General features: G+C 42.5%; 1 protein-coding gene across 8 annotated transcripts in view; it reads left to right on the top strand.

The window, feature by feature from the left end:
* Positions 1 to 23,094, top strand: part of Chi (LIM domain-binding protein 2 Chi) — a 111,154-nt gene that overhangs the window by 47,089 nt on the left and 40,971 nt on the right. For 2 of the 8 annotated variants that reach the window (XM_069137106.1, XM_069137103.1), the window contains exon 1: positions 7,872 to 11,110. The exons of 2 other annotated variants lie outside the window; for them this stretch is intronic. In XM_069137106.1, coding sequence (XP_068993207.1) covers positions 10,374 to 11,110 — 737 coding nt within the window. In that variant the 5' untranslated portion in view covers positions 7,872 to 10,373. Of the gene's footprint in view, positions 1 to 7,871; positions 11,111 to 23,094 lie in introns of those variants that run through there. 4 more of the 8 variants (XM_069137104.1, XM_069137105.1, XM_069137102.1 and 1 more) reach the window with 3 other exon arrangements.

Genomic DNA, 23,094 nt, shown 5'->3' with positions numbered 1-23,094 from the left:
TCTTAATCGGTTTAACGATCGGCTAGTATCGCTGGAGAATAGTGCCTAACACAGATAATAATGATGATCGATATTCTTTTTTTTTTTTTTTTTTTAATTTTTTTTTTGTTTTTCTCTTGCGACTAATGAAACGCAGCCCAATTTGATATTTAACTGTACTTTTGCATGCAAACTCTCTCTCTCTTTCTCTTTTTCTCCGCATACCGTGCACCTGCAGGCGTTTTAGAAATTGAAGAAAATGCGATTATAATACGAATTAGTATTCGGCCGAGTGCTGAAGCCCCCGAGACGTAGACGAGGATTCTGAAAATTAAAGGAAAAGCATCTCCCGGAGTCATTTGTTAATTGTAATTCAGAGAAAATTTTTTTTTAAAACAATATACCAAACGTATGCACAGTAAATCGAAACACGCGGGGAATATCTAAGAAGCAACATACAATTCTGACCATGTTGTAATTATTATATTTTTACACATTTTTTTTTTTTTTTTTATCAACTAATCCTAAAAATGTTCAACTTTTTTCTATCAAATAATATATACTTCGAATTTACGCTTAGATTTTGTGAAAATTATCGTTACATCAATTCGCGCGGCGTTCTCACAAACACAGATCGTTGCAATAGTTACTTTTTAACATCGAGCCGATCGGATTATTCCAGAATTCATTAAACCCGAGGACAAATCACTGACCCCCACCCCCCCAATGTGGCTTTCTTGCGTATACTTGTGTATATATAAATTGATTACGGGGAACGATCAGAGCGTGCAGCATCAGAGGCCGGACTTCAGGTACCTACAGATCGGTGTCTGTATCATACCCACGAAGGTGTGACCGATATCAGGATATATATATATATATACATATATACAAAAACGCCTGCACCACGCTGATCGACCTGCACGCGTCACGGAGTTAAGTTGGCGCCAGATCGTGTTATCATCTTCAGAGACTATCTAATTATACCTATCGCATCTCTGCGCGTCCACGTAAAATACGTAGGTGTGTGTGTGTGTATAATGTTTACACGCATGAACTACACGACCAATCGTTCTTAATTCGGTGGTGTTAATTTCTCTTAAATTTCTCAACGAGATAACGAAGAGAGCGGTTGCCATCGGCCAGTTTGAAGGTAGCTTGTAGAAAAGATTCTCCGTCACCCAGTATTTTTATTCGTTTATTTATTTATTTATTTATTTATTTATTAGAAATAAAATCATACAAATAACGTACAATAAATTTATATGCAACAGTTAGGAACTAGACATAACGTACATTTCATCCGGATCTCTGTGTGTAGGTTTGGTTATTACAAAAGCGAAATCAGAAGGAGTAACAATTGGATAAAATAAAGAAAAGGAAATAATAATCACAGTATATAAACTTTGAGGTATAATTTTTTAGCGCATTCGCAACTAACTGTTTATACACAAGCAATCATATTATTATTATTGTTATTGTTAATATTTCGTCACCTATAATAATTACGAATTACTTATCATACGAGTAGCGTGCACGATGTTACAGTCGGAGCGTAAAAATCTCTGCTAATCAATTGATGGGGGAACGGTTAAACGGTTTAATGGGATCGTTGCATCGGAATTATGGTTTCCACACGTTATCATATCCCCCTGTGTCAGGAAACATACTCACAGACGTGCAACAGCTGTGTCCCGTACAGTAATAATGATGACAATCTTGATCGATCAAAAAACGTATACATCGTTTATAATTAGAGAATAGTGAAATTTGTTTTGAATTCTTTTTCTTCTCTCAATCTTTCGTATAATCGTCAAGATGGAAATTTCTTTTTATAAGCCTAAATTTATTGATGATTAATGATAATAATTGATCCATAAATTGATATTGTATCGCGTCGTTCATGGGAATAAAAGACAAAAATTGATTGCGAGGAAAAATAATTAATTTAATCTAAAATCGTTTACTTTTGGTAATTCTTAACTTGAACATACCTCAAGTGTACGCAATAATTATATCCACGTATTTTCAAAGAATGCATGGTGCGGCTAGCTTCGTATAATATGCTTGTTACACGCGCAGACCGGAAGTGGACCGTACAGCACTTTTCTTATACCTGCTTCCAACCCTCAAAGGTACTCGCGTGTACCGCTACTTAGGTTTGCGTTGTACCAAAACTCTGGGTTTTCCCCATCTGATTACCTTACTCGTTGTTGGATATCTCGAAACCTTGAATTTCACAGGATTTTAAAGGCACGGCTTACGCCAGCTAATAACTACGGGTTTCCAATACCGCTACAAGCTACTTGGCTATTTTCCCCAAATACGTAGAGTACGCAGGCACACCTCTACCAAAGCATATTCTAGCCAACCTCTTAACCTCGGGTACTCGACTTCCTTTCTCCCATTTATATCGCACACCGCAATACACGGTGAAAACTTATTTCGGCAGTAAATTTTTCCATCCACTTTTCTTTATTCTTCGTTTCTCGATGATTCAAACTTCTTACAAAATCGTATACGCAATTGAGTTGAAAACATCGTAACTCAAAATCTGATATTGTCGAAGAAGTCTTGTACAATTAGCCTGCGCAATGTTGAAAGTTGGAAAATTTACTTTTTCCGGAAACGATTATCTACCCTGTGTACACTCGTCGCGATATAATCGATGCATACTTGCTAAATTAGTCGACTAATCCCCCGGCTTCTTTCCCTTTTGTTAATTTTAAGCCGATGCAACGGTAATGTCTTTAACGAACGCGTTTTATGTCATTTATTTTTACTGTTATAATAAAAAGTCTAAGCATCGCTGATGTGCAAATACCGTAGTTTTTTTTTTTGCGTACACACAATTAATAAATAATACCATGAAATGTACAAGTCCTTTAATTTAATCAGCATTCATATAGCGGGAATAAATTTCCCGGCGTTTTTCACGAGTGAAAAAAAAAACAACATATTCTTAGACATTTTGTTTCAGCGTTCAATCTTGTAGAATTTCGCCAACCGCGCCATTTTCACATCAGTGATGCGCGGGCTTCGATAATACAGGCATAAAAAATAAAATGCTGTGTAATTATAGTCGATAATAAGGTAGAGATTTTACTCGGGTAGGGGTAAAGGGTCAGAATATCGAATTTATAAAAAAGCGAAATCATAACATGTATAATTTAATAATGTTAAACGTCGAAGTACGGACAAGTAAAAGATTAGAAAGGTCAGAACATGGAAATGCCAAACTGTAAAATCGTCAAAATTCCTCTCGACAATACACAGATTATCGATTTCGCCGTTCCATGTTTCGATCTCTCTACACTTTGTCGTTCCGTATGTCTTCAATTTTCCGTATACTTGAAATGTCGACACTTTTAAATACTACGAATAAATTTCTATCCGCGTCTGTGAAAATCCGACACTCCGGTCCTTCTTCCACCAATGATCAATCCTAGTTTTTCACCCCCCCACCCTTACTCGATCGGCAAAGACCGACCGCTGTTGCACCGGCCTAATCTCGATCGCCCGCGAGTATGACGGATATTTTATTGAAAATCCCGGACGGATCGGGGCATCATTTACACGGGACTTCTCTTCGACTGCGTCGGAGGCCCGGGAATAAGACGATGAGTAAATTCTGGGCCCGGGAGGTCAACGTACAGGCGTCTGGCGTGACCAAAATCATACAGGTATATACCTACGGAGGAGCCCGCTCGACTGTGACTGCAGTTCTTCCTTCTCGTCCGTCCGTCCGTCCGTCCGTCCGTCCGCCAGGACTCTTTATATTCGGCCTGTATAATTATTATATACTCCCCGACCGGCCGACCTGCACTGCTCAGCTCGGCTCGGCTCAGCTCAGCTCAGCTCAGCTCAGCTCAGCTCGGCTCGGCTCAGTTCTCTCTTCTTGATTCTCTCTCTCTTTCTATATCGCGCGCGGGCGTTGCCAGCCTCCTCTCATATAATAATTCCGCGTGGGAATTTCTCCGGAACGTGGAGGTTTTTTTTCTATTTTTCTTTTTCTTTCCGTCTCCTCTCTCTCTCTCTCTCTTTCTCTCTCTCTCTCTCTCTCTCTCTTGTACTAGGTGTTTTTTTTTTATTTACTCGACGGATTATTTTCATCTCGATTTTCTCAGTCGCGATTCTGATTTTTCATCTAAGAACGGTCGGTGCGTACGCGCGATACTCGTAACGAGAGAAATTTCTATTCACGATTCATCGTACTTTTTACTAAATTATTATACACGGTGTAACAATAAGAAGAATATAAGAAAACGTACAATGTCCATCCCGATTAGTCCATTTGTCGAACCTAATCTGTTTTCGTGAAAAGTCGATGACTAAAATCGCGGGTAGTCGGGAAACCGGGTCAATTGGCAATGGTGAATCACGTACAGAGTTCATCCTCTTGCACAAATAGGTGACGAGGCGGTAAGGGAGGCCAAGTTTGGCGCTAAAGTGCATCGCGTCGCGACCGTCTTTGGGGCAAAGTCCACCGTGAGCTGGGTTAAGTTGAAGTTGGGCAAGGTTAGGTCAGATTGGGTTATAGGGTACACACGCATACCAGGTCGTCCTCCTCCTCCTCCTCCTCCTCCTCCTCCTACTACTCGGCGGTGGGTATTACTCGGTCTTCGGACAATGCCGTTGGTTTCTTTGGATCAGGTTTGGGTCCGAATGCAGGAGGAATATACCTGTGTGGGGTGTCGCGCAGGGTAGATTAATGGTCCCGGGGAATTCTTGGTAGTCTAGAGTCGACGAGTATGTCTCGGAACGGCGGCGGCGGCAAATCCACAGCCCCCGAAGACGTAAGGTCGTATACCCTGGCGTGCGTGTACACCCGTTAAAGTTGCTGTCGATTTTTCCCCTTTCTTGGTTGGAAATTATTGGCTGATGCTTAAATCGCCCTCGAAACGCGTCGATCGGCCGATGACGAGTCGCCACGTGGCTCGAGAATATTTCTACTTTATATCGACGTGAGAATTTCTTATCGCGGTTACCGTACACGTATTACTTGACAATTTTCATCCTCCAACCGACAAACGTTACCGTTTACGAATACCGAATGAAAATTTTGTGACGTGTCTTGTTGGTATTCCATATCTCGTATGGTTCAATATTCTAACCGTTGCGATGGTTATTCGATATTTGTAGAACGACAAATCGATGCTCAGGGATTGTTTGAGACAAAGGCAAATGAATAAACAGATTTACGTTTCCGTTGACGAAACTCGCTAGAAACGACAACTATTATCGCACTCGATGTGTACTCGTGTCCGAAGGTGGGCACAGTTTTAACAAATTGACATTTTTCTAGGTTATTGTTGTTCGTTATTATGCCCCGTGACCTTTGACGGTTCGAGGACTGTCGCCAAGGGTCCCAAGTTGGACTCTGGCCATTCTGGATCGTTGCTGCTCTTCGGTACGGTAGCGTAGCGCTGTTCCTTTACTCCCGGGCTTCTCTTTCTCTCTCTCTCTCTCTCTCTCTCTTTCCTCCTCCTTTTCCTTCTCCTTCTACTCTTTTCTACCTGCGGCTTCGACGAGTACCGCGTTGGTTACCTGCAGGTTAACCCGGGTTTCCCTCGACGCTCCGATGTCCAGTCTCTCTTAAGGCGCTGTCGAGACTCTGGAGTTTGGACACGAGTAGATGGTTTCCCGAAATTGGACGCCTCGCTTAGCTCGTCTCTCTACCTTTCTCCGTTTGGACTTGGCTCCGTGTGTTTGTTCGTTCGTTTATCCTTACGGCTATTTCACCACTTCTAAACGGTAGTTTTTGCGGTTCCATATCCAACGGCCATAATGACAATGACGATGAATCAAGGTATAATAAACGGGAACGATATTCAGGTGGCTAAACTTTGTTTACTTTATATCACTTCGAGATCGTATGATCTGGGGATCTATTTACGGGCATTATTCTTACTTCCTGTGTTGCTGCTGCTGTTGTTTAATGTACGAATGATTTTCACGCTCACTCGCCGTGTGTTAATTAGAGAAGAAATTTCTTTCTCTACACAATAAATGTTACCACGGTCTCTGTTACGCATTATATTACACTTACGTTACGCGCAAGGTTAACGACACTATCCGATCGTAATTGGAGAGGCTGGATAGTCGAACGAGATGATATTGGACGGTAGCGGTGATGCTGTGAATCATAATATGCATTTTTGTACCTATATCTAGTTGAAAGAATTTTTCGAGAGGGTCACGCAATACGGATCTGTATCTGCGTGCGTATCAGTACGGAAATTGTACGGAATAACTGCAGCGTTTAGAAAATGTCAACGCAGGCACAAGTGGTTTTATGGGTCGGGAAAAATTGACGTACTGTGTATATTTTCTCTCTGGATGTATTTCTTTTCTTCATTTTACAATTTCTTTAAAGGTTTCAGTCTTGTCGCGTGAACAACAAAAGATCCGTGTTATAAGGTACGAGAACTAGCCGTAGGTAAAGAAGAAATCTTTTCGAAGATCGAAGATCTATCCAACGTGAAAGATCGAATCCGCATATTCGTACACGATGTAACATCGGACACGTGGATAACGAAAGGGATACAACTCCGACTCCCTTGTAGAGCAAGGGTTGTTAATTTGTCCTTTTCTCCTTCTCACACCTGTATCGATGATCCACATTGCGGCAAGGTTGTCGCTCGTTAATCAAATCACGTTCATCGATCACCGTGCTTGTCTATTTCTATAGTTTGTACAACATAGCTGTATATATATACACGATGTCCGTCAATAGAGATACCTACGTATTTATACCAATACTGTTTGATCACTCGGTCTCCGTCACTTTCTACATCTTCATCTGTAACAGAAGAAACGGATGATGAAGCAACATATAGTTAGAAAGAGAGAGAGATGGGGAGGGGGTGGAGAGGGAGAGTGGAAGAAAGAAAGATAGAAAAATTAGAATCTATAATATTTGTAACACCGATTGATCATGCACGCGCTCCCCGTAAGATTTACTCCAGGGTTTGGGTGACGCGAAACTCATAGATTAGAAATATCGCAGATAATTCTATCGTTTTTACATGCAATCTATAATCCAGTAGATATTTATTCTACATAATATCAGGACTAAAGAATGAATATAAGACAATTATTTAAAATAATAAATCTTCTTTTCTTCTTCTGTTATACTTTCTATCCGATTCCCAAGTCTACGGTAGTTTATTTGTTGTTGTTTTTATTTGAAAAAAAAAAAAAAAAGAAGAAATTCTCTCGTCATACTTACCCTCTCGTTATTATTTTGTTTTAACCCCCCTGTTTCCACCGTAAGAGGGATGGCGAAAACAGGGGGATATGTGGGAGGTACGGGGGTGGTCTGCGGGGCAATATAATGTCTGTGGAAGTGTAGCGTAGACGCTTTTGGAGCAGAACGACGACGAAACGCGTCCTTTGCTCACGTGGGTTTCCCCCATCCGAGAATATTCGCAGCCGAGAGAGGCGAGCGCAGAGGCAGATAGATAGAGAAGCAGTCGTCGTGTGCTGGGATCGAGAGTAAGAGAGAGCGAGAGAGAGAGAGAGAGAGAGAAAGAGAACGAACGAGGGGGAGGGAGAACGAGCTAACCGGAGAGCTCCCAGTCGCTCCTCCGTGCTCCCCCCCCTCCCCTACCCGCCGCTCGGTTCCCGCTCTCCCGTGCTTTTTTACTTTGGTGTGTTCCCCCCACCTCCGCTGCTTCCTCCCCCCCTCCCCCCTCCGCCCCTCCCTGCTCGCCACCCTCGCGCATAGCTACTACTCTCCTCTCGCTCTCTCCCCTCGGCTGTAAGTTGCTCCCGTCTCTTCTAGCCTGCTCTCTCTCCTCCCACCCATCGCCTCTCTCTCTTGTTCTCTCTCTCTCTCTCTCTCTCTCGCTCAACGACGACGACTCGACGGTGGCGCCTCCAGTACCGCCGCTGCCGCAGTTATGCTAACGCGACCAAAGAGGCAGGGTGGTTTTCTGTAGCGAGTTTGCCGCGGCGGACGTTGTTACGTTCTACTTGATTAGCGGTGATGGTTTTAGACGCGGTGTTTACCATATACTTGTACAATTGTGAAGGAATTTTTATTACTACGAGGGCAGCGGGCATTTCACGAATTTAAACCATTTACGCACGCTTGCACTGATATTATTTCGTTGTTTGTTTGTAATCGGGTGAACGTGAGAACGTTTGTAAGAATAAAATGAGAAAACAATTAACCGTGAAAACACGCTCGTGAGGCGGGAAGAATAAAGTAAAGAAAATTGTGAGTGAGTTATAGAAAGGGATTGTGGGCCAGGGTTATTTTGCAATTACAGTCGTTACAACGTTTCGATACTTATTTTGAAAGTTGGGGCGTTTCGTCCCGATCCAGTTGTAAAAGCAAAGTGAGAATATACGTGCGGATTTATCGATTCAGTGGTTGTTAATGATAAAATGAAGAATACCGATATCGGTGTATAAAATTCGAGATGATCGGGGGTCGCGGGATAAAATTAAACGCCGGTTAATAATCGCCCGCGCAAGTGTAATTCCAAGTCGTTTGTTTCTTGTGTCTGCGATCGTGATCGATGACAGAAAAACTCTACGATCGTACGAGATTTTCGGAGTAATGGGAAGAGAAAGAGAAGCGCGGTTTTAACCGATGAAGGAAAAAAAGACGGAGAACGGAGAGGGAATGGTGATACTATTAAAATCTGACGAATTCTGAATGATAGAATTTGCGGAGACAGCGACAGATCGCTTTACGTTGATAATCGTCTCCGTCGTCGTCAACCACGTCACGACGCAACGATGTTCTTCGGTCCCGGTCGACTCGGCGTCGCGCGATCGTTCTGGGACGATAAATACACGCCGATAGTAACACCCTGCTGCACCACCGACAGCGGCCGATACGTCGCGACGACGACGACGTGACAGCCACGTGCTACGAGCACCGGCTTCGTTCGTTGCAATAAACCGCGTGCATAGAACGAGACGACACACGCGACGCGGTAGATCTGTCGGAGGGTGGTATTAAGGAACGAGGGTGAGAGAGAGAGAGAGAGCCGAGGAACGAAAAGGAAGTCGGACCAACCGTCGATCGTAGTCGTCATTGTCGTTGGCGAATAACGATGAGAATTTTCAACCTGTGGAAATTGAAATGTTTGTTTTATTTCTATACCGTACGACCGTACGTCGTGTGCGTGATGTGAGTAATCCGATGTATTCGGTCGGTGATTAAGGGTGGATTGGTGAAATTCCTCGTCGTGTAAAACGGTAAAACGTGCAGGTGGTTCGTTTCTTAATCTCTGTGAGAGCCTCTGTTTATCGGTTCGACATTCGTGAAACGGAGGAATTTATCGAAAGTTATATCGCGTCGCGTTGCTGTTGTAATAATAACAACAATATTGGAAATCGCGGTGACTTTTTTCGATTTTTTTTTTTTTAAATTTCTCTTATTCACTCTTTTTTCGCTTTGCGATTACCAAGTGTATGTAGGAATGCGAGGATTTTTCGAACAAGATATGAGACTACGACGTGGATAACTAAACGACGATAACGGTGTGTTTTTGTGATAAAGTGACGATAGGGAGAAAGAGTGAAAGAGAGAGAGAGAGAGAGAGCGAGAGAGAGTGAGAGAGAGAGAGGTGGGGAGACGAAGCAACACAAAACTAGACAAAAAATAAATAAATAAATTAAAAAAAAAAAACAAAAACTACAAAAAGTTTTGTTCAGTGATTCGGTGAAGTGAATCTTGCAAGGCGTATCGAGCTCGTTGTTTTCGAAAGAGGGAGAGAAAGAGAGCGAGAGAGAAAGAGAGAGAGAGAGAGAGCGAGAGAGAGAGAGAGAGAGAGAGATAGCGAAAAAGAGTGAGGGGTATTAAAAAAAGTGAGTGTCTTCGCGATGGCGATGTGAATAAAACAAATTTTTTTTTTTTTTTTATCAGTGAAATATGTGAATGACGAAGAGATAAATAGATAAAGAAAAACATAAGAGAAAGCATACTTATATCATCTTCTTTTTTGCTCGTTGATAGAAATTCGAGGATAATAAGAAATAAACATTGTCCGAGTAAGTGGATGATAATTCCGACGAGAGAGACTTGATTTCGCGTGTACCTGTAATTGGAGTGCGGAATCGAAGGAAACGACGTGTTTTTTTATTTTTTTTTTTTTTTCATTTCGTCGCCGTTTTTGTCGTCGTTGTTTTTGTTTTTCCTTCCTCTATTCATCGCAAGATCGCAGGTGACGGAAAATCTACGCGGGAATTCGTATCGCGCGGTAAATAAAGAAGGGTCGTCGAGCGGTGTGGCCCCAGGGGCGTAGCGGTTACACGTAGGCATCTCTCCGCCCTGAGGGATAACGCGAAGGGTAAAATTGCCTCGAAATCAGAGAGGAAGACGACGACGACGACGGCTCGAAGCGAAGACAGGAAGCGTCCTGGAGGGGGGAGTGATGCCGGTGCGGGTGGCGCAGCGCCCCGCTAGTGGTATCCTCCACTCCGGCGTCTCGTCCGCCCCTGCAGGAGGCGGCGGTCCGAACTCCGTCCTCGGGAGCGGCGTGTCTGGCACCTCGGGCCGGTGCCTAGGGGGCCCCCCCTCGGCGATACTCTCGCCGCCCCTCGGCTCGGTCGTGAATTCGGGCGCCGCGAACCCCCTCCAGGCCATGGCGTCGGCCGCGGCCTCACTGACCCAGCTCAACAACATGGCGAACGGGCCCCTGCCGCCCCTCGGGAGCGGGCCCGGCGGCCCCTCCCTCCCGCCGCCCCAGCCGACGACGACGCCGAGCCACGGGGGTGGGGGGCCCCCCACGCCTCACGGGGTTTCCGGGCCTCATTTGAACGGCGCGTCGCCCAGCCCCCACCCCATGCCGCCCCACGGCATGATGGGGGGCTCGCCTCACCCCCACCCCCACATGGGGGGTGGTGGGCCCTCGCCCCACCCCCATCACCCCGGCGCACCGCACATGGTCGGATCGCCGCATCACCCCGGCGGACCCCCTCATATGCAGATGGGGCCCGGGGGCCCCGTTGGTATGCAGGGCCCGCAGGGTGGACCCGGCATGTGCGGACCTGGCGGACCCGGACCCATGGGACCTCATCCGCATCCCCAGGGACCCGGCGTTCCCGGACAACCGCCTCATATGCACAGCGATCCGTTCTACTGCTCACCCTTCGGATCACCGTATTACAGGTAAATTTTATTAGATTTTATATCTCTGGTTTTCAACACCTCTTTTTGAGAACCGCGCGGGGTGGAAAACTTACACGCATCTTTGATCTCGTCTATTTAGGTACGTCGGTTGTAATTTGGTAGAAGGGTAGGCGGTGTTTGATACCTCGTCTTATTGTGAAACCTTCCCGCGAGTCAAATTTGGGTGGAGTCGAATTAGTTGAGTTGTATTCTTGGTTTTTTTTTTTTCTAACTCTGTATCGATGATTAGGCAAGTATCCATGTTTTTCTATTTTATGGTTGCGACGTTGTTTTGGATTAGGATTTTGTATCGGTTATTTCAGTATTTTCTTACCCAGGTTTCTCATCTTGTGGAGTTGTTGTTGTTTAGGGTGCAGTCGTCGTATCCCAGGTTAGCGCATTTTTATATAATTATCCAGATGTATGTAGTCAGGGAATTAAAAACGAGTCGGTCGAACGTACTGGAAGGTGAAATTTGTAGAATTAGGGATACTTCGGTGTGTCGACAAGTAGTCGTGAAATGTTGGTTTTAACCTAACGGTGAAAATAGAATTTGTAGAATTTGGTTGAGGAAATCGGAAAATTTTTCCTAGAAATATCAATATTACTGGGCGAAGAAATCAGGGAGAGAAAGTACAGCTGAAAAGCTTCGAAATATTTGAAAGTATTCTCAGAAATGTTTCTCACGAAAATATCAGGATATTTCGTTATCGCCGACGGGGGAAATTGTTCAGTGTTTGCGTTACGAAAGAGAAAACCATATCTTACTTTTACCCATATTAATTAAAAATTCTTTGAAGATTTCGATTTATAATATCGGATAAATTGACCTCTGCAGGATTGAGCAATCTTTCTTTCAAAAGATATTATTTATAGTTACGAATGCGGCAGGAAAGTCGGTGAACGATTTGTTGAGTTATCCACGGTTGTTGGTGACGGTGTTTGAGTATAAATCTTATAATCCATACGTTGTTTTTATCTTTCTTCGCACATCGTCGAATATACTTTGATAAATTCGTTAAACGTAGAAGAATGTAAGTAAGAAAATAAAAAATAATCGTTGTAGCCATATTATTAGAGATGTTCCGGAAGTCTGCGACGACAATGTTCTTCTGTCTGTCTGTCTATTTGTTTGTCTGTCTGCGAAAGCGGCAGCAACGACCAAGTCGGATTTTTGACAGCGCGTGAATAAACGAATTGGTAAAAATTGACGAAGAAGAAGGGGGGGGGGAATAGATGTCACACGAGTACACTACACAGATACGCAAAAGAGTAGACAAAACCGCAAAAGAATTCTTTGTGCACCGATAGAGAATAGCTTCGGTCTCTCTCCCTCCCTCTCTCCCACAAGCAGTCGTAGCATGTGATTCTTGTTCGGATATATTCTTGTGGGCACAATAACAGTATAGGCCAGGATGCCGTTATCGGTCGTGGCAACGCCAGCAAACCAACCAACCAGCCAAGCCAAGCCAAGCCAAGCCAAGTCCGTGTGGCTCGTCGAAACCCGCGCGCCATGCGTTGGTGGCCTTGGGGCAAGATCCGAGGTAAAATTTGCGCGCGTTGCCCCGGCGAAACGAAAAAAAGACTTGAAAAAGAAAGAAGACCGAAAAAGTAACAACAAAAAAGAAAAAAAAAGTAAAAAAAAAATGAAAACGAACGAGTTGAGCGATCGAAATCGATGAAAGAGATTGCGATATATATATATATATATATATATATTGCAATATATATATATACAACGACAATTTTTTCATGTCTCCTCATGATTTCTAATTTGGTAATTTACGAAGTTGTTGAAAAGTCTCCCTCCTCCTCTTCCTCGTTTTACTTTACAATCGCAAAAATCTATTTTTTTCCGCCCCCGTTCCTTTCGTCTGCTTCTTCCTTTTCATTCTTATTACTCGTCTTTTCTTTTTCTTTTTTTTCTCTCCAGACTTTTTGCAGACGTTGTCACACGGTACGTCTGACCTTAGTTGTCCTGTTTTTATGCACGTAGTATGTATGGAAGAAGTATTATAGATAGAGCAAAACTTATCGAATAAAAATAATGAACGAGTTTTATGGAAGAGGTAAGAAAAGAATGTCAAAAAGTGATACGATCGAGAAAAAAATAAAATAAATAAATAATGCTACAGAAACAAGAGTCCGAAGATAACGCAGGTACAAAGATAGAGAGAGAAAGAGGGGGTATACATATTGCAAATGGCGGTCATCATAACTTTTGTAATCGTAATATGTACAGATAACGGTTGTTAGTCCGTTACGTTTCAACGGCTGAATGTACATATATATATATATGAATTTTCAAAATTCTCTTCTAAAATGAACTAAGAAAAAAAAAACTCGCGTCGGATGTAACACACATGTATACATGTGCATATCTATTACAAGTCTGAAGTTAGTAACGTTAACGTAAGGAAACGTCATGAAATAAATCGTTGTAAAATTTTAGAAAGATATTTTCGTAAGGCGTTGCCTTTCCAAAATGTGAACACGTTTTCTTTGCCATGATTATAACTAGACGAATTTCAGATAATCCTGTAAGGATGCGAAGTAACGATTTCTCCTAAACATGCATTGTTGAGAAGTAACGTTACCAACTTCAACCTCGTTATCTATTTAACAAAGTTTTCAATCGCGGGTGATCTCATTGTGAGTGACCCAAAAATCACGTAGACATTTATTTATATCTGCGTATGCACGCATGTGTGCCCGTTATGTATACACATACATACACGTGAAGTATGTATCTGCGAGGACGTCGAGTCCTTCTGCAAGCAAGCTGACCTGCCCGCAGTTGTGTAGACAGACGTCCGCCCATCGCTTGGTAGAATATCTCTCGAGAGCTTGGGGAACCGGATTGCGGTGCTTCGCGATGTCGGAATGAAACGAAAAGAGGTAGAAGAAAAAAAAAAATAAATAAATAAACGAGCATAAGCAAAACCGACGAAACAAGAATGTGGGAAAACTGTGGGAAACTGGCGCGAAAGCATGGAGATAAGATTGGAAGAGGAAAAAAAGATACTTGAACAAGGAAAAGACGAAGAGAAGCGAAGAATAGTAATGAAAAAAAAACCAACAAAAACGAGTGTCGATAATTTGTAAAGATCGGAGTACAACTACGAGGCTTCGGGTGCGGTTGACGATATCGGTGAAATTCGTGGTTCCTTCTCTCTTTTTTTTTTTTTTCGTTAGTTGGCTAGACAGTTTCTTGGTTCGTTTGCGTTCAGGTGCTCGGTGCAGGTGGGAGAGAGGAGGCCGCAATAACGCGACGTTGTCCGTGAACGCAGGTGTCTACAGGTGGCGATATATGTATATATATATATATATATGTGTGTATATATACACGGAGAGAGAGAGAGAGAGAGAGAGAGAGAGGAGTGCTCACATAGTTGCCGACGCCTAGAGACCGTCGTTCATCTAACCCGGGCTCCACCGGTATTATTTATCAAGCTTGCTCATACCCGCGGTGTTACAAATTATTGTTACATTTTCTTTCATGCGCAATGACGGTGAGTCGAATCCGGAAACAAGATGATGACGAAAAGTGAGAAACGCGCGCGTGGCTGAGTCTGAACCTGAAGAGAGGAAATTATAAAAAAGAATCGCGTGTTTTTTTTTTTTTTTTCCTCTTCTTCTTTCTCTTTAGAATGAACTTTGAACTTTATTGAGAGAGAATGTATTCGAATCCCATTCTCTGTGGTTGTCAAGTTGTCGTCTTTTTTGGAATACAGAGAAAAATGTTGCGTCAATGACTACCGAGGTTGATTTTAGTAACGTTATCGTAACGAAAGATTGAAGAAATTTTTTTTTTTTTCTTTCATCACTGTTTTCCATATTTAGAATGACTGGAGGAGGAAATTTTTTAAAATATGAGCATGCATGTTGCCGTACTATACGGTTTGCCTAAATTTCAGAAAGTTGAAAAATTTGCGAAATAACGTTTCGTCTCATTACGCGTCGTTTTCGATAAAAAAAAAAAATGAAGAAAAACGTTACTAACTTCAACGCGATCAACGACTATGAACACAGACGATAGTTGACACTGCGATATTTTCTTGTAATTACAGCGTTGTCCTAACGTTACTGTAAATCTAAAGGAAGAAGGAAAAATAAAAAAAATAAAAAAATTAACTACCTTTCATCGAGAAATAGGTATACTTTTTTCTTTCGATTTCATTCGATCGGAATGCGCGATCTGCTTCTCGGTTTTGGCCAAGCGGCTAAAACCGACCCAACGATTAAGCTTCTCGACGTATAATCTTGGATGTTTCCTTTACTACCGGAAGTCGCGGAGGTGGGTCCGTGAACCGTAAGGTAGCCTCAAAAATTGAAGCGAAAGATAGGAAGCTCGTTGAGCGAGGAGTTGGGCCGGAACCCAAAACCTGTATCTCTCACGTTCCTCCGTACTCTATATACATATATATATATATATATATATATATAAAATATGACGTTATCACCGAAGTGGAAATCTGTCAACAAGATTATCTCCGAAAATATTACATAGGTGTACGTACACCCGGCTTGACATGTGTTGTAAAAAGTATACAATATAATTATACATAATATACACCGAGCAGAAGGACGGGTTTCGTATTTTGTTCACACGGTTCTATCACCCAGTTCTGATTCCGCGGTAAAAACCGTCGAATGTTGCAGATACTCGTTGTACTTTGCCTCTGGGGAATTCAGGCTAATTCAATTTCAAAATTCTAACAAACTCGAGGAGCGATGAATCGGAAGTTGGCGCCCGTTGTTCGCTCGTACGGTAACGAGGAACGGGGAAAAGGGGAAAGGCCTTATCTTATCGCTGCCTCTCTGCGAGGATAAGAAGGCCTTGATCGCCCATTTCCACTCCCCCAGCCTCGCTTCTCTCTCTCTCTCTCCCTCTCTGTTTCTCTCTTGTTCCGTGACTCGCTCATTCCCACTTCAGTGCACTTACACCTTCAGCACCTCAACCAGCGGACGATGAAGCATCGCCGATGCCACGACGACGTAACTCGTAGCTCTGCATCCGCTCTTCAAGAGCTAAAAGTTTATATATCATATATATCTCTGATATATACACACACACACACACGCACACACGCACGCACGCACTTTGCCCGTGATCGCTATCTGCTTATCGTTGCCAACATAACGTCGACCCACTACGATAAGTTGACTCACGTTGGCATTAATTTTTCCGCCTTGTTTCGTAGCTGAAACGCTTTCACGTTGTACGGACGAAACATTCCTGGACTGTGTTGCAGGTTCGTGTGGTTAGTTTGCACTAATTATGTTTGTTAGTTGTAAAATTGCAGTCGGTTGGGTGAATCATCTGATACCTGAAATAAATAAATACGTTGAGGAAGTTTTCGATCCTTCGATTACTTGGGAAACGGATGTAAAGTTTACAAAGATGGGTATCAAAGGCAATTTTCTATCGCCTATGAAACTGTCTTTGATCGATATGGATTTAGATGATTGAATTAATTCAAAGTGTCGGGAAGTCTAGATCAATGATTAATCCCGTTTTAATTACACAACCTTACAAAATTCAACGCTATAACCTTAATTTGACAAAAAATATCACATTCTCCTAATATCCATGGTGTTTCGGGTGGTAAGAAAAGAAACAGATTAGCGTTACGATCATTGAGAAAATTTATCAGGTACCAACCACCGCGATCATCCTAATATCGTTGAGATTTGCGAAAACTACATATCGTTGTTTCACCACCGTAACTTTTTTTTTGCATACAATACATATCAAGAACCTACGTACTTTGCCGCCTGAAACTTGCTGCTGCAATTACGATCCGCCGTACACCATGAGCACGTGCATGCATAACCGCGGTTGTCAAGATCGTGTGTCAGACTGCTAGCTGCCGGTGGTGCTCCTGCACCAGCAGCAGTCGACCGAGTATATAATGTGCATGTATATCCAGGAGATTAAATTTCAAGCAAAATGCAACGGACAGGTTCAAGGCGAAACGATGACGCCGACGCCCCGCCAACGAGATACCAGCCCTCCGGCATCGCGGTGTATGCCCATAAAAACGAAAACGAAGACCGCCCCCGTTCGTTCACCGCTCAAAAATGCGAAGGCGTGGGTGCTCCCAGCATACGGCTTGGTGCAATTTTTCGACCACTCTTGACGCCGCTCTGTCTTTTTTTTTTTTTTTTTTTTCCCCCCCCGCCTCTCCGACCACCATCCAAAGTATGCAACGGCTGCAACCTGCGACCGGCAATTTTATTTTTGGCGAGGTGAAATTTTCACGGATTTACGCGACTCGATCGTGGCTTGGGTTCTTCGTCTTATCTTCGTTTATACCGGGGGATTCGCTTTGTGTTCTTCAATTTTTGAGCAGATTTTTTTTTACCGTAGATTAAGGTTTTTTAGATTCTTCTTATCGGGATGCCGGCCAAGGCTATCGTAACTGATAAATTACGGATCGCCTTGTTGGAAAGATCGTTTGAAAAGATAGGGATTTATTTGGCGGGCCTCGCGATGTGATCAAGTATACTTTATACCCACTTGAGTGATAGGAAAACATTGGTAGGTAGAAATATCGATACGTTTCGGTGTGATGTGGTGCAAACATATTTAATGTCGAAGGAATCTAACGTATCTCGAGAACTGATTTTATCGAAGAATTTGGGACACGGGATTATGTCGGACGTTCAACGGACAGTGGATGTGTTGACGCGTTGTTCACTCCATAGTCTCGAGAAATCGTATAAATTGGTTTAAATGGCCACCTCCGGTCTATTAATTGTTGAAAATTAATAGAGACAGTCTCCTCCCTCGCTCATCGCGCTCTTGTCTGTCTTGAACGGCTCATCGCGACATGCAGGCAGCCACCTTGTGACATACGACGAGAACCGAGCATACCATTTTGACGCTGACTCGACGTTGTATTCTATCAATTTTTTTTCTCATGATAATTTATCACGTTTATCACATTTATCACGATTTATCACTACTTCGTTACGTGCAAAACTTCGTACAGAATTAGATGGATTATTAATTTGTATACCGTTGATATTCGTGCACTCGCTCTAGGTACACCTTTTCATCGCTTTTCCGCATTGTATTTGGAAACGTGGAAAAACCACCCCAAGGTCGATGCAGGTGCGCGTTCTTACGAACAGGTAGAAATTTGCCAGCATTGTCCTACCTAAGCCTAGAGTCTTTTTTCGGATAGATTTTCTTCTTCGAACTCGAGATATTGTTCTTCTTTTCTTGCCTGGACTTAATCCCTTGTCCAACGACGTATACCGGGTGCAAATTCAAATACACGTTGTCCGTACGAGTATATTGGGAAGCTCGATGTTACCAGTTCACTGAATTTCGACATTTGCTTGCGATAAATTCAATGGAGAACACGAGGGTTGTACGATTGCGAGAAATCGAGCGAATTGTTTGATAGTCAGGATTTCGTAGCGGTAACCGGGTTAGATCTGTTACGATTTTTCACGAAACTAATCAATCCTTTATCTCTCATCTACTGGTAGACGAACATAGAGGTGTAACGATCGTTTCGCGAGGATCCGCATCACGTGAATATACACAACGACGAAGTAAAAGTAAATGTCAACGATCGTTAATCGTCACCTTTACATACCAACGATGAATAGCAAATCGTTAACGAATTGTATCTACTTTTATACCACGTATCTGTATCTGTTTATCCATCTATCTATCTATCTATCCAGCTATTTTATAACTATATGAAAGACGTTTAAGCGTATGATAGTGGTTGTTGAGGTTGGTCAGTAAGACCGTAAATCAAGACGGAGTATCACACGACCGTGACCGTTTGGCATGTCTTATTACAAACACAAACACCAAGGTGTCTACACACCCTGGGGAGTATAATCGACACGGCGAGATCTCGAATGTAAAATTAATTGATCCCCGTCATTAATTAGACAGCACCTGTGATTAGTTACTGTGTAGTAGGTATTACACGGCGGTGTTGTAACCGAGTTATTAGCCGATTGAAATCTCCGCTTCTCAGTTATCATCGTCATTGGTACTGCGAGGAGGAAGCAGGCAGCCGGCAATGCCGTTTTGACAGAAGCGTCCAAGCCTCGGCGGCAGCCGATGACTTTGACGCGAGGTGATACACATTACGCGTTGTACGTACGTTTGTCCTGATAACATGTAATTACCGAGCTTTCCGTCGTATGTCCACACATTCGTACATGCACACGCGCACGTCCAGACATTTACTAATCGGCGAATACAAGTTTTCTCCTCGGGATTTCTTCTTTCGTATCGTTATACACGTCGAGAATGCAATGATTCTCTGATTCTGCTGCATGGTGCGGTTGGTCGATCGGTCGTTCGGTAATAAATTTCACCGAAACACTCTTCTCGTGTCGCCAACGCGCGTTTCTACTGTACGAAATCAATTTGTGCCCACGCGCGTGTCTATTAAATAGATATTTATCTACGAATCGTCGGATACACACGAAACAGCTAAATTACTCGAATTCAAGATCCCGTAAATTGTTCTTTCTCTCTCTCTCTCTCTTGCTTTTACGCCTTATACAGTCAATTATTTCCCGATAAAACTTCACCTATGATTCAGTCGTAAAACGATGTCGCATGTCGCCTTCGATCGATTTGTATAATGTATATTACGTCGTACGTTGTGTATTGTAAATAAATTTAATTAACGAAAGAAGGAAAAGAAAAAAAAAAAAAAAAATAAAAAAGAAGAAAAAGATAAAATAGAACGGAATGATTTAAGTAAACAAAACAATTTACCACCACGCTGCTTCTTCGGATAGTCTCGACTTCAATCGCGACAGGCTGTCTCCCAGAGTCGAGAAATCCTCACCGGCTACGCGCGTGTCGCGAATCTTAACTCAGCTCGGCAGATACAAAGGTGTAATAAATTCATCGGGTGTCTCACGATCCGTGATCATTGATGATCGACGATTGTCTTACCTGTCGATGTATTAGGTTGAAATAAAAACAGATATTGCATGCTGTGTTAATTTTTTAATAGAAATAATTTGTCTTTTACTTTTTCATTGAAGATAACAGTCGTTGTTCTTTCGTTACGTCACAACTATTACGAACGTGCAGACATTTAGAAATCTTGATTGCAACATTGTTATTCTTTAACGCTGATGATCGGTCAATTTACATGATGCAGAGAAAATATCAATTACTGACGCTTCTTGTGGCAATTCAAACAATTAACACGGAGAAAAGAAAAAGAGCTGATTTTACTTAAAACTGCTGGAAAAGAGGGACACGTCAGGTTTTCTTCGTAAAAAATACTAGCGTCAACTATATTTTATGGTATATACAAATGTAGCAGATTTTACTCTGCACACAGTGGTTTTCACTGTTTATAGAGTAAATCTTGCATTTTACAAAGTATATTTTACCAAAATGAAAAACCTGACGTATCGCTATGTCCCTGCAGTTTTGATGAAAATCTGCTCTTTTTATTCTCTTCGCGAAGATCACTTCTTTGTCTCGATAATAAGGGATGAAGTCGGCAACGATGCGGGTTCAGGTAAAATTATTAATTCTAAATTCGGACCTTTACGAGTCGAATATAAAGAAAAGCCAACACCTTGAAAGTCATTCTAAAATTGTCCATCAGCGATTCTTTCACCCGATGTATCGTTGTCGTTACCCTAACGTTACCAACTTCACCCTCGTGCGAATTAACGGGTCGAACCTTGTTTCTGGATACTCAAGAAAGTCGCTGCACCCACCTGTTCTCATTGTATTCGTCGTTTTATCACGTTCGAGTTTTCGATCCACCACGTTCAAGGGCCGAGAAACCACGGTCAGCGGGTCCAACGAACTCACTGAAAGTCACGATGATGTGCACTCTGTGCCGCCTCTCTCTCTCTCTATCTCTATCTCTCGAGTAGTTGTTGTTGTGGTTTATTTTTCTCAAATTGTTTGAAGAAAATCCAGCTGTCAGATGGAAAAATGAAATTCTACACCCGACGACGCTCGTAGTTTTTGGGCCAACCACCGCAACGCACTCTGATCTCTATCGCTCGCGTGTTGTTATACCTTACCTACATTATCGGGTCTATTTGCCAACCTATAACGAATCCGACCAAGTGAAGAAGCGAGTGAGTGCCGCAGCCTCCGCGTTCGTTCGTGTTTCGACTCACGGGATGGCCAGTCTCTTCTCCTTCTCCTTCTTCTCCTTCTTCATCTTCTTCTTATTCTCATACATACCTCGACTTCTTGCTCGTCTTATTATCCTCTCGATCTCCGCTGCATGGACACCGTCTCGTGTCTTCTCAAGGCCGCCTCCTTCGTCCTCCTCTCTCCTCCCCCTCTTCTATGCGGTACAGGTACAGCTTTCCCTCCCTCCCTCGGGCCCTTCCTCCTCTTCTTGTCATCCATCGTGCCGTGCGCGTAAATCGGTGTTGTGCCCCTGTGGGAACTCCGACGCGACGCGAATGCAACCGCCTTCGGATACTCGTCTTCGGAAGTGGCGGTCCAGAAGTGTTGCCTTCTGTTATTATATCAGGGATGAACTCCGAAGCGTTGCAGAGATTCGATGCCAGTTTTGATTCCACTCGTATATCATCGGAAATCAACTTCACGCACAACGCACAGCTGCAATCGTGTCTGAAATAATTGCCCAGAATCTGGTTTCCGATTATTTATCTCTTCCGTATAAGGTATAATGACTTGTGCAACGGTTCAAAGACCCCAAATATATCCGCGGGTTATGTATCGATGATATTTTACATTTGTTTCTTTCTTTCTATTTTTTTTTTTTCTTTTTCCTCTTCTTTATTTCGACCGATCCGTAGCCACCTAAGCCCAGTCGGCCAGTTTCTTTTTATACAACCTTCTCTACTGTACCGCTATACATTATACTTGTGTATATGCGTATGTTATACACACGGAGTGCAGTGCGCACGATCGAGAAAGGATTGATGATGGTTTCTAGGAATTGAAACAGCCTCTCATTGTATCGGGCATAGAGATTAATTATTTGTCACCGCTTTTGTACATGTGTGTGTATAAATATATATATATATATATATATATTTATACATATCATTACACGTCACAGCGATCGTATTTTCTCTTTCTTTGAATTTCATTTCTTTCTCTTCTTCTGATCCGGAAAAATCAGGGTGTGAAACAAACTTGTTGAAGATGAGAGAATTCAAAAATATCCTTCGACAATTAATTCATCCATTTATCAACCGAACGATTCGGCTATCAATACCTATACACCGTATGTATTATATATACACTGAGATTATTTATTTATTTTTTTTATTACATACGTAATTATACACCGCATTCCTTATGGTATGTCATACGCACACGGCATTCATCCGTGGGTAGTTATTGGTCAACTGTTATGGTCGCGATCCGTTACGTACCAGCGGGGGACGCGTCATTCGCGTATGCCATAAGATGCTATATGGGGGGTTGCAGGGGGGGTTGACCAAAACCATCCATCATCAAACCGTGACGGATTTATATACGCGAGAAGCTTCCTGAAAGAGATAGGTGTTGTTGTTTGTTTTTTGTCGTCTTCTTTTTTCTTATCATGCTTACTCTTTTTCTCTTTTCCTTCTTATTGTTAGTTCGTTTTCCTCCTTCTCGACTTCTTCCTTTTCTATGGTACCACTATATATATATATATATATATATATATATATATTTGTTTTTTTATCGTTATTACGGGAGAGCCAACGACCTTTTACTTTCGGATGCTTTCGACAAATCCACCTCCCCACCCTTCGTCGTGGTTTCTCTTCTTCTTTTTTTCTCTTTCTGTCTTCAGCATGAAAAGATGGAGATGACGTTCCAATGATTTTTGTTCGTTGTAACTTGTGCTTTACAAAGATAGGGTGTCGAAGTTGTTATTTGGCATTGTATTTTTACCCGAACGTTCCTTCGCGGTATATTATTTTCGCGCCCAATTAACAATTGCGACAATAATATCGCGTTGATCATTCCTCTTACATTCGTTCTT

Source organism: Neodiprion pinetum, chromosome 6 (assembly GCF_021155775.2).
Source record: "Neodiprion pinetum isolate iyNeoPine1 chromosome 6, iyNeoPine1.2, whole genome shotgun sequence".
In the NCBI taxonomy this organism is placed as follows: Eukaryota; Metazoa; Arthropoda; class Insecta; order Hymenoptera; family Diprionidae; genus Neodiprion; species Neodiprion pinetum.
Note: the sequence above shows the minus strand (reverse complement) of the source record. Positions and strands in the feature narration are given on the sequence as shown.